This window comes from Echinops telfairi, unplaced genomic scaffold, assembly GCF_000313985.2.
Source record: "Echinops telfairi isolate 266 unplaced genomic scaffold, ASM31398v2 ScPeMD7_5592;HRSCAF=6446, whole genome shotgun sequence".
Taxonomy (NCBI): Eukaryota; Metazoa; Chordata; class Mammalia; order Afrosoricida; family Tenrecidae; genus Echinops; species Echinops telfairi.
In genome coordinates, this window is record NW_022109491.1 from 8637983 (window position 1) to 8650273 (window position 12291).

The 12291-nt window shown below is 52.1% G+C and overlaps 1 protein-coding gene across 1 annotated transcript in view; it reads left to right on the top strand.

Annotated features, from left to right (window-relative positions):
- The window catches only part of PREX1 (phosphatidylinositol-3,4,5-trisphosphate dependent Rac exchange factor 1), a 211067-nt gene that overhangs the window by 172656 nt on the left and 26120 nt on the right, over nt 1–12291 (top strand). The window contains 4 exon segments of the mRNA XM_004698311.2: nt 2789–2931; nt 4764–4856; nt 5767–5915; nt 10696–10781. Coding sequence (XP_004698368.1) covers nt 2789–2931; nt 4764–4856; nt 5767–5915; nt 10696–10781 — 471 coding nt within the window.

Here is a 12291-nt window from a genome sequence, read left to right on the forward strand (position 1 = left end):
CCCGCCACATCTGGGTGGCGCTTAGGGCTGTGGGGAAACTGAGGCTTGCCATTGAGTCCCCACGCCCCTGGGAGACTGGTGCTGCTCTTACCCCCATCAGTGGGGAAACCGGGGCTCAGAGAGACTAGAGGGCCTGGAGCGAGTAAGTGGCTAGACAGGGATTTGAACCTGAATCTGTGCACATCTTACAAAGCCCACCAGCAGCCTCGTCTCGAAGACCTGACCGTTGAGACATTCCTGCTGAGCTCAACCTCGAGGGGGTCCATGCTGTGTGTGTGTGTGTGCTGCGACCCCGACGCAGGCCCCCCCAACCCCCGGCAGCCTTTCAGCTGAGACACAGACTCCTGGAGTCTCTACCGGCTGATGCTGGAGCTTGAAGCCTGCAGCCTGCATACCTGGCACGCAGCTCTGGGGGAGGCTGCAGCCTGTGTGCATGCTTTTCCCCAAAGACGCGGCTGAGGCAGGCGCTCAGGAGCGGGCAGAGGCCTTGCTGAAGCATCTGAGCAGAGGAGGGGAAAGGAGAAGGCCCCTGCTGCTCTTACCTGACACCTAAACAGCTGGTTGGCTTTCTTTTGGGGACCTCAGGCGACTGAGCCTCCATCTCCCCCTGGGTCTAATGTGTTTATCCGCCCCATTTAACAGCCCAGGCTGGGCCATAAGATGCAAACAAGCCTGGGTGTGGCAAGACTGCCACCTCCTGATTCTGTGGCCTTTGGCAGTTTACAGAGCCTCTAGACGCAGTCTCCCCATCTGTCAAATGGGTACAGCAGATCCTTCCTTGTCCAAGGAGTCTGTGAACTTGGGCCTGTGTTCATGTCTATACCTGTCGTCAGTAAGTGCTTAGTTACATTGGATCCTCGGGGACCAGGTTGTGAATTGGTTGCTACTGGTTGTGTTTTATTCCTTTTTCCCAGCTTGTTCTAGAACAGGGGTAGCAAACTTTTTCCATAAAGGATCGGAGAATAAATAGGTTAGGCTTGGTCAGCCACACATCTCTGCCCCAACTGCGTGACTCTGTCTTTGTGGTGCAAAAGCAACATCAGTGATAGACAAGTGAGTGGGAATAACTGCATTCCAACAAGCTTTGTTTATAAAGACAGGTGGTGGGCTGGCTTTGGGCCTGAGGGGCCTTAGTGGCCCATTGCTAGTGTACAGGGTCTCACTTGGGATCCTTTCCTGGTTACCAACGGGGCTGAGCTCCTGGTCACAGTCCAGCTGCCCACTGAGTTTTCCCGCCCACTAATGATATGTTCCGTCCTTTCGCAGTTATCTGTGGGCTTCTCCGCCTTTCTGGTTGATTTGTTGGGATTTTTGTAGATTCTAGTTATTAACCCCTTGCTGGTCTTAGAGACCGCACTTACCTTCGACTATGCCTACAGAGTAGTTATTCAGTAGAAGTGGTTAATTTTAGTACAGTGCTTTTTAAAAAAAATCATTTTATTAGGGGCTCATACAACTCTTATCACAATCCATCCATCCATCCATTGTGTACAGCACATTGTACATTCATTGCCCTCATCATTCTTAAAACCTTTCCTCTCCACTTAAGCCCCCGGCATTAAGTCCTCATTTTCTCCCTCCCTCCCCGCTCCCCCCTCCCTCATGTGCCCTTGATAATTTATAAATTATCATTTTGTCATATCTTGCCCTGTCCGATGTCTCCCTTCACCCACTTTTCGGTTGTCCGTCCCCCAGGGAGGAGGTCACATATAGTTCCTTGTAATCTGTTCCCTCTTTTCAACTCATTCTCCCTCTACCCTCCCAGTATCACCACTCACACCACTGGTCCTGTAGGGATCATCCGCCCTGGATCCCCTGTAATTCCAGTTCCTATCTGTACCAGTGTACATCTTCTGGTCTAGCCAGACTTGCAAGGTAGAATTCATATCATGATAGTGAGAGTGGGGAGGAAACATTTAGGAACTAGAGGAAAGTTGTATTTTTCATCGTTGCTACATCGCCCCCTGACTGGCTCGTCTCCTCCTGGAGTCTCCTCTGCAAGGGGGTCTCCAGTGGCCTGCTAATGGGCTTTGGGTCTCCACTCCACACTCCCCCCATCATTCACTATGGTAAAATTTTTTGTTCTGATGATGCCTTATACCTGATCCCTTCGACACCTTGTGGTTGCACAGGTTGGTGTGCTTCTTCCATGTGGGCTTTGTTGCTTCTGAGCTTGATGGCCGCTTGATTACCTTCAAGTCTTTAAGACCCCTGACGCTATACTTTTTGATGGGTCTTATCTGTAGACTCTTTTCCCGCCCCAGGGCAGTAGATAATTCTTTTACATTTGGTTTGGTTAGCTTTAGTTCTGCTTTTCTTGTTTAGGTCGTCCATCCATCAGGAGTTTATTGTTGTGTGTGGAATGAGGAAGGCATGCGGTTGTCTTCCCTGAGTGAGCCAGTTTTCCCTGTGCCATCTATGGGTACTCCATGTAACCATCATATACCAAGTTTCCATACACAAGGATTTTTTTGGTTTTAATGTGGTGTCTCCTGGCCTCCACCAGCTGTTTATCTGTTCCTGCTCCACCGCCACACTGTTTGGCTACTGTGGCGTTGTTAGCATGTCTTCCTAGCAGGTGATGCAAGCTGAGAATTCTCAAGAGCAGTCAGAATTTTATGTCAACTATCGGAATGTGTTAGTGTTGGCCCACAATTCCATTCTTAATAAACCTCCTTGCTGGCCAAGCCAAACTTGTCCAGGAGTGGGTTCCAGCCCTTGGCGGGCAGTGGGCGAGGGCTGCTGGCACGTTCCCCCATGAACCTGCTTGTCTGTCTGTGGCTCGCAGTGCTGGAGAAGAGCGAGTTCAAGGATGAATCGCAGTACTTCCGCTTCCATGCCGACGAGGAGATGGAGGGCATCAGCCACAAGAACAAACAGCTTCGCAATGACTTCAAGCTCGTGGAGAACATCCTGGCCAAGCGGCTGCTGGTAGGCACAGAGCCCATAAGCTGGGCCTTCCCGCTCAGGCCCGCCTGCAGGCCTGGCAGCTGGCTGACCTTGGGGGGCTCAGGTCTGGAATTCACGGTGGTGGGTGGAGGTGCTTCCAAGAGGCCAGGTCCTTTCCGGTCCAGGAGCCCTGGGGTGCAGTGGTTCAGTGCCCAGGGGCTCTGTGGGAGAAAGACCTGACGGGACGATCTGCTTCATCAAGACACAGCGTAGGAAGCCTTGTGTGTCACCTGGGGTCACGGTGAGCCCGAAGCAACTTAACAGCGTCCATTGACCGCTACCATCTTCCCAAAAGCCGTTGAAGCTGGGTGGCCCCCCTTCCTTGCCCTTGCCCTCTCTCCTTTGTGGCCTGCTTCCCCAACTAGGGGAGAGCCCCAGCCTGCAGATCCTAGGGCTATGCCCTCCCGTTCACACTCAGCTGCTGTACACACCCTTGCAGTTAAGGTGGATCATTTAGCAGCCTCTTCAGATAGTTCCCCAGTCTAGCTCACTTAATGCATGCCTGCCGCTGCCTTCTAATGAGCCCTCATCATCATGGCTGGTCTTCAAGGGGTCAAGGGGGAGCTTCGGCGAGGTTAGCCCTTTCTCAGTACAGGCGGTCTCCCTGGCTGCGTCATGAAGAAGTGGTGGGTGAGTCAGAACAGGAAGATCAGGCTTTCTACTCCTGTCAAGAGCTACAGCCCCAGCATCCCACAGAAGCGGTTTTACCCCATCCGATAGGGTGGCTATGAGTCAGAATTGACCCCACGACAGTGAGTTGGCATCCGTTTGAAGGGGGCGAGAAGGGGCAGGTAGGACTTGCTGTTGGACATTAGTACCCAGGGACTGCCTGTGTGCAGCGTCGGAGCAGAGGTCTGATAAAGACGAAGACAGGCCATGAACTGCTGCAGTTCCAGTTTCCCTCCCCCGGTGCTTGGGCTGCTTCTCATCGGATCCATTTCCCTCACCAGAAACCCCCACGGCTCCCGGTTCTCTTAGGAGAAAACCCACCTCCCCCTCACGGCCCCCAAGACTGTCTGCTTCTCCAGCCTAGTCCCTTCCCTCCCTAAGTCCCACCATCAGACCTCTCTTAGCCCAGGGACCTGCCTCAGGGCCTTTGTCCATGCCTTGGCCTCTGCCTACAGCACATTCCCATTCTTCCTGGAGCTCTGGGCCCCCTCTATTCATGTCTCAGTGCCTCCCTATCTTAAAAGCAAGCCCCCACCTAGCCATTGTCCCTCCCAGTAAACTGTTTTGTTTTTCTTCAGACTCCTCCCCACTCCCTGGACCGCATCCAGTATATTTTTATCTCTGTATAGTCTGTCTCCTCCAAGAGGACAGGGTTCTGTTTGTCTCGCTGTGGCCCATATAATAGGCTGCTGCCCAGTCATTGCCCATTGAAGGAGTACATGCACCTCCCTGCACCCCTTCCCTCCCACGGAGCTCCAGCGCTTTCTTCCAACTTGCCTGTCACTCTGCCGTGGGGAAGGACCACTCCCCACTGATGCCCTTCCCAGCCCCACAGCCTTGAGCCCCTTCCTTCAGTAAGTCACCGAATGCTCACAGAGACAGTGGGGAATGAGAAGGGAGGCCCTGCCCTCAGGTGGGAGGGGGCGGTCAGGCAGTGAAAAGCCAGCCGAGACGCACTCAGCCACTGGCCGTGGTAAGCGCCAGGTGGCAGGCTTCCCCTGACAGCCAGGCACTGAGCACCCGCTGTGTGCAGGCAGTGTTGGCCTCCTAACTGCCCCCTCCTGTGGTCTGGGCATACCGGGCTGCCAGGGCCAGGCCCTGAGGTGAGCAGCGTGGGACTGACCCCTTCTGCCTTGGCCCTGCAGATCATGCCTCAGGAGGAGGATTACGGCTTCGAGATTGAGGAGAAGAACAAGGCGGTGGTGGTGAAGTCGGTCCAGAGGGGGTCCCTGGCAGAGGTGAGCCGGGGGGTTGGGGTGGCACCGGACAGGTCTGATGAGGCCTGCGAGCTGGCAGCAGAACGAAGGGTCTTCTCAGGGATCCGAGGCAGGCAAGCAGGCTAACTCAGCAAATCCTGGGATGCCAGCTGACTCCTTTCTCCATGGCCAGGTGGGGACACTGGGTCTAGGATGGACTTGCCTCAGTGTGGGAAGAGCGGGCAGGGTTCCAGGCTTGTCCCACTTCTAGCACGTCCCATCCGCTCCCTCTGCTGGACCCGGTGGGAATTGATGAAAGATAGAGCAGTAGTCTCCATCTAGGTTCAGTTGGGCAGTGAGGCTCTAGGTTCCACTGCCCCGGTGGCTCAGTGGTTAAGATTGGGATACCTTCAAGGACAGCAGTTTGAAACCAGCAGCCGCTGTGAGAAAGACAAGGCTTTCTACTCTTGTAAAGACCTACAGTCTCAGAAGTCCACAGGGGGCAGTCTCCCCTGTCCTCTAGGGTCGTTCTAAGTTGGCATTGACTCGATGGCAGTGAGACCTCGTAGTGACTGAAGTTCCAGAGTTTCTCTTTCTGGTGACAAAAGTGGTGGGAAGGAGGAGATTCCAAGTCTTGGTTCAGGGTGGCCTCTCAGTTTCCTCGGTCGACCCCTCTTGATCACCAGATGGCTGCCCCAGCGGAGGTTTCATGCCACGCCCGAGAGTTCCTCTTTCCTGTTGTCCGCTCCCTACCCCCACCCCCCCAGCAGCACACAGGCCAGAACCGGGCTTCACATGCACCCCTCAACCACTTCCACAGGGGAACAGGGTTGTCGTGGGATCCCCTGGGCCGGGCGCCGTGCCACCTGCAAGCGTTTGAGGTTCCTGGGTGGAAAAGGGAGGGGCTTCGTGACCAATGTGCATGTCTCTGCCTCTCCCCCTCCCCCCCAAGATGGCGGGTCTGCACGTGGGCAGGAAGATCTACTGCATCAATGAGGACCTGGTGTTCCTGCGGCCCTTCTCCGAGGTGGAGACCATCCTCAACCAGTCCTTCTGCGCCCGCCGCCCTCTGCGCCTCCTGGTGGCCACCAAGGCCAAAGAGTGAGTGTCCTCGGGCAGGCGGCTGGCGGGCCCTCCTCTCTCATTGAGGAGATGCTGGGGGCTGGGAGATGGCGGGAGTGGGGACACAAACTGCCCTGCTTTCCCGTGGGGGGGAGCTACTGCAGGCAGGCAGCACGTGACAAGATGCTGGGTGCCTTCCGTCCCTCCACCGATATTTTCTGAGTACTCTGGGTGCCAGATGGTGTTTCAGGCTGAGCACAGCTGTATCGAGATGGACGCGGTGCCTACCTTTCTGGATCTCAGGTTCTAACTAGGGACAGAGGCAGGGACAGACAGCAAACAGATAGAGAAGGGAGCGAGACACTGAACTAGGCGCTGGTGAGCTTGATGCAAACATGTCACACCTGGAAGGGTGGAACAAGTGAAGGGCTGGTGGCCCCTGCACTGAGAGTGGAGGTGAAGATCTGAGGAGGTGAGGAAGGGAGTCCAGGTGACAACCAGAGGAAGACTGTTTCAGGCCAACGGGAGACAGCAAGTGCAGAGGCCCCGAGGTAGAATTCTACAGGTCGAATCTAGAACCAAACGCTAGCTTGTTCGAGGGCCATGGAGGAAACTAAGGTGACGGGAACAGAGAGAGGGAGGAGGAGGGAAGGGTGATGGGGTTGACCAGGCTCAGAGCAGGCTCCCGCAGCATGTATTAGCAACAGCTATGTAGGCACTCTTGTATATGCATGTGTGTTCACCTGTCCATGTAGGAGCTGTCTGTAGCCACACACATTTTGGGGGATGGTTATTCCTGTTGTTGCAAAATTATGTATGTTGTGACTTTGACCAAAATGGACCCAACCCCATATCCACTGTGACCCCCTGGAGAGCCACTGGGAGGTTGTGACTGAGGCCCCCCGTGGCTGCATGTGGAGACCGGACTGCAGGAAGGTGGGGAGCAGACTGGCCGCCTGGCCCAGCCAGGGAGCAGTGGAGGGGAGGAGAAGCAGCCAGAGAGGGATTATAGGTACAGGAGAAACATTTTCTATTTTATAAAATTATGCGTCTGTCTTTACTTCTCTTTGATGTGAGGCAAATGCTATAGGCTTTCTATTGAAAGGAGTGATGGGAAGTTTGGGATGAGATTATTTCAGCACAGAGGCAAACTTAGGGGAAACGATTGATGGATCGATTGTTTGATTCATGTGTGAAAGTGGCAGAAATTACAAATGTTCCGGAAACACTTTGGAGTTGAGAACAGGCTTCCGGCGTGGCTTTATCTGACAAGTGGGGCTGGGAGGGGTGGTCCTGCAGCACCTGTGTGTGGGGTATGCCTGATGGGGAGGCAGGGCAGCAGAAATTCTGCTCCAGTCTTCTACCTGAAGAATGGATGGGCCCTGGGTTTTCAAGCCCTGTTCCCCCAGGCACCCATGGGGTACCAGGTCACCTCTTGACCTCCCGTGTGTGATGCATAGAGTGATTGTATACGATGTATAGTGAATATATATTATATATACTGAGTGTGTGTGTGTGTGTGTGTGTGTGTGTGTGTGTGTGTGTGTGTGTGTGTGTGTGTGTGTGTGTGTGTGTGTGGTGATTCTGGAGAAACTTTACCTGGCAAATTAGATTCTCATTTCCCAATTTCTAGACATTGTTCAGGAGCTTTCGTGACACCGTGGTTAAATACTTGCCTGTGAAAAGTTGATGGTTCGAACCCACTGGCCACTCGGAGGGTGAAAGATGAGGCTGTTCTAAAGGGTCGCTACAAGTCAGAATTGACTGGACAGCGATGGGTACACATCTTCTTCAGTGACATTCTGCACTTGTCAGTTTTTGCATCCTCATCATTTCCACTCTGGTTGTTCCCCCCACTTCTTCTCATATTTGGTGTTGGCTTTAGACGATTTTACGAGCGTCTGTCTGTTGGCTCACAGTGGCCCCAGGAATGGTTTGAGTTCCGTGTTTAAAAGCTGTCCCAGGTGATAGTTTTTGGTGGTTCTCGCTAGTCTCTTCTGGTCTAGTGAGTCTGGACTGTTTTAGGGATTTGAGGTTGTTTTTGTTTTCTCATGTTCCTCCTGTTCTGTCGGGTCCCCTCCTGGACAGAACAATTGCTGGTGGAAGCCGGGCACCGTCTAGCTCTTTCGGTCTCCAAGGAGGGAGGCTGCGGTGTGTGTAGACCGTGTGCTGTGGATTCGTTTCTTCTGGGAGTCTTCGCTTTGCTTCTTTCGTGTTTGTTCCAGAGATCAATCGTATCGTAGGGGACCTTTACACAGATTTAACACCCCAGATGCTGCTCACTAAGCGAGGACGTAGAACATTTCCTTTATGAGTTATAGTTTGCCAACTGACCGAGTTTGACCGTGAGACTGACCCTAAGCCCTCAACCCTAGTAAATCAATCCCGGGAGGTGTTTGGTTTTGTCTAGGAAGTGTCTGTAACTGTGTCCTCCTGTGCTTTATTTTATAGATGACTATATATGCAGACACACACAAGCATGTATTTGCCCACAGCAACAGCTATATGGGCACTCTTGTATATTCATATGTGTTCTCCTATCCGTGTAGGAGCTGTCTGTGTAACCACACACATATGTTTTTGGTGGTTATTCCTGTTGTTGCAGAATTATGTATGTTGTGACTTTTACCAACATTGACCCCTTATGCGTGTGTACTTCTTAGCGTGCTCTTTCACCTTGGCCAAGTTACGCCGACTTCACCCTTATTTGGTATTATTTTACCTGTCGCCCAAACGGACAGGTGTTTATTCCCTAGAAGGTAGTTTGTACTCTCGCTCCCTCTCATCCCTGTACCTGCTGCTAAAAGTTGTCGCTTTCTGTATGCATTCCTATGTTGTTTTTGTCTAGTAGCGAGCGCATGCGGTGTTTGTCCTTTTGTGATTGACCTACTTCACTCGGCATACTACCCTGCAGACTCCTGGTGTGCCTGGCCCAAGCCATGGTATTTTCAGTAGCTTCCCACTCATGCACAAGCTAGTCAAGTGTAAGAAGGGTCAAAGAAGAACGGCTGCTTTGGACCACTGCGTTGGTGAAGAATATTGACTGTATCGTGGACTACCAGAAGAATGGATGTACCTGCCTTAGGAGAAGGACAGGGAGACTGCTCCTTAGGAATGAGGATGGTGAGGCTTCATCTCATGCCCTTTGGATGTTATCAGGAGGGACCAGTCCCTGGAAAAGGACATCATCGCGGTTATGTGTTGGGCCGCTGCTCACAAGGTCAGCAGTTCAAAACCACCAGCCACTCCAAGACAAAAAGCTCCCTGGTCCCGTGAAGAGCTGCGTCTCAGCAATGCACAGGGGGCTGTTCTCCCTTGTCTTGTCGGGTGGATCTGAGTCGGAATTAGCGCGATGGGGTCAGAGATAGTTTGGAATCCATTCTGAAGGCTGCCGTCTCTGATCGCCATCAGGGTTTCAGGCCCTCTTCACTGTCGGAAAGCACGGGGGTGTCATCTGCACAGCACAGATGGTTCATGCGTTTTCCTCTAGGCCTGTCACCATGTTCCGCATCACATCGTCCAACTTCTCAGGCTATGTGCTTGATGTATGGATTGAACCCACAGAGTATAGTGAAATGACACGAGGCTGATACGCCTTTTCTGATGGGAAACCAAGCACCCTGTGTTCTGCGCACGCAGCTTCCTCTTGACCCATGTGCACATTCCTCATGAGTGCAATGAAGTGATTTTGAGCTCCCATTTGTCTGTCGTGAATGCTCTTGCACAGCCAATAAAACAAAGGCAAGCATCTTTCCAGTATTCTGTGCTACTGGGCAAGATACACCTGATATCAGTAATGATATCCTTTATTCTGTCTTCTTCCACATCTTGCTGGAGTTCCTTGCAGCTCCCTGTCGAAGGACTGCTACAACTATTTTTGAGTTATCTTCAACCAAATTTTACTTTCATGTCATATTAATGAGCTTTTTCTAATTTGGATATTCTCACTTCCCTTTCCCAGCTTATTACTCTAAGACACCCAGTATAATATTGATAGTAGGTACCATTATTTTTTTCCCATTCTCAAGGGGAAAGGTATCACGGTCTTTCTTGGTTGGCCTTAATTATGTTGAGGAATTTCCCTCCTAGTCCAAGGTATCTTACTTTTAATCTGGAAAAGGTATTGATTTGATCAAATGCCTTTGCTGCATCACAAAAGCTCATGTGATTCTTTAATTAAAAAAAAAAACTTATGTGGAGACAGACATGAATTTATTTTCTAATGTTGAGCCTTGCATTTCTAGTATGAGTCTCACCTGTTTACAGTGTTTTAATTTTTTCCATGCTGTTGAGTTCTGTTGGCTAGCATCTTGTTGAGAGCCTTTGTGCCCAGATTCACGAGTGGTATTGGCCTGTCATTTTCGTTATCGGTGCTGTCTTTCATTGGTTTTGGTATCAGAGGAATGATGTTGGCTTCACAGACGAGGTCAGTGAGTATTTCTTCCTTTATTGTATTTCAGAGGAGTTTGATTAGAATCGGTGTCGGCTTTCCGCTGAATGTTTAGTAAAATTCCCTAGGGATGTTTTCTGGGAATCTCCACCTGTGATTCTTGAGTAAATTAGTGATGGGGGTTTTGTTGGTCTGAACGCCAAGAAGCCGTAGGACAGGAAAGAGACGGAGGAGAGGGATAGGAAGGTAAAGTGCAGACTGTGGTGACTGCCGTCTCCAAGGGCAGGACCGTGGTTCCGCTTACTTGAATATCCCCGTGAGTGGTGGTTTCTCTAGATATTTGGGGACTGGTATTAGTCGGGGCGGAGGTTGTTGGGAGAGATGCTGCCTTTTCTTATTGCTTTTCACCGGCTGCTTCTGCCTGTACAGAGTCATCAAAGTCCCCGACCAGCCAGAGGCACTGTGCTTCCAGGTCCGAGGGGCTGACCCCCCGTACATCTATGCTGTGGGCAGAGGTAAGTGGTAGCTGCTGAAGAGACACGGGTGGGGTGGGGGGTGGGGGTTTTGGGCAGAGCCATCGAGAGGCCAGAGCAGCCTAAACTACTACAGTCAGGCCTCTGCCGAGGGTGCACCATCAGCACTTGTTTTCTTTGCTGGGAGCCAGGACTTGCAAACACCAGGGAGGATCGCAGCAGGTAAGGTGATGCGAGTGGAGGGCAATAGGGAGTGGTACAGACTAGGGTAAGGTGAATACCACGTGTCTACTTTAGCAGGAGTGGCTGCTCTTTGGTGTGTGCTCACTATTGCCAGGCAGATAGGTGGCTCCACTCGTTCTAGATGGATTTTTTCCCCCCCGAGAGAAGTCAGAAATGGGACATTTGGCACCCTGTCCAACAGTGTCTGTGACCTATCCAGCCCAAGGACCATCCATTTCAGCTTCTGAGTTTCTTCACTGCCCCTTTCCTGCATGCTGTTTGAAGTGAGTGTCCTATTTGCTCAAGAGATGGAACAAAGTAGGTCTGCAAGGCTGGGCCCCCGGTCTTTGTCGGGGCTCATTTTCCATCCAGGGGCCCCACCGTTGACAACTTTAACTGTCAATGGTGCTACACTTGTGGCCCTGGCTGTGCTGTCACTGACTACTGATTAAATGTGTATCCGGGCAAAGCTGTGGGGAGTTTGAGAATATTTTAAAGTGGGTGCTTATTTTATTTATCCTTAATGTATGGATTCTCAACCGAGGGTGACTTTTATGCCTCTTGCCCCCAGGAGACGCTTGGCAAAGTCTGGGGACGTTTGGGTGTCCTAACTAGGAGAGGGTTGCTGTTGGCATCCAGTGGGGTGGAGGCGAGGGCTGGTGTTCACACCCCACGATGCACAGGCCACCCCTGCCCCAGAATGATCTGGCCCCAAATGTTAGTTGGAGCAAGGTGAAAAATTCTGCTTCCACGTACCTTCAGACAAGGATCGGTTTTAGAGGTGAATGGGGCAAGAATGAGAAGCCCACTGCTGTCTCCTGAGCGTTCACTAAGTACCTTGCTTGATAGTAAAGGTTGTCTGTGATTTAACTCAGCGGCTCTCTCAAGATCCCTACGAGTCAGCGCTGTGGTTCTTGTTGAGCGTCACTCACAGCCCCCGCCCCCCTACAACAGAGCGGAGCACTGCCCCACTGTCCTCCCCATCCTCGCGACGTGGGCTCCCCACTCTTGCAGACGGTGTCACTCCGTCTCCTTGAGAGTCGTCCTGTTTTCCACCACTCTTCTCCAGGAACTTGTCCCTCCTGATAACATGTCCGGAGTCTGTAGGGTGAACCCTGCCGTCCTCACCTCTGAGGAGCCTTCTGATGGTTCTTCTAGAGCCGACGTCTGTCCTGCGGCAGTCCGTGGCATAGCCCACGTTCTTCGCCAACACCATCATTCAAGGGCATCGTCCTCTGGTCTTCCAGCTTCACCAGCTGCTTCCGCACGAGTAGGAGGCAGTTAGAAGTACCATGGTTTCTTAGTGCCCCCTTTTTCATGTGAGCAAACG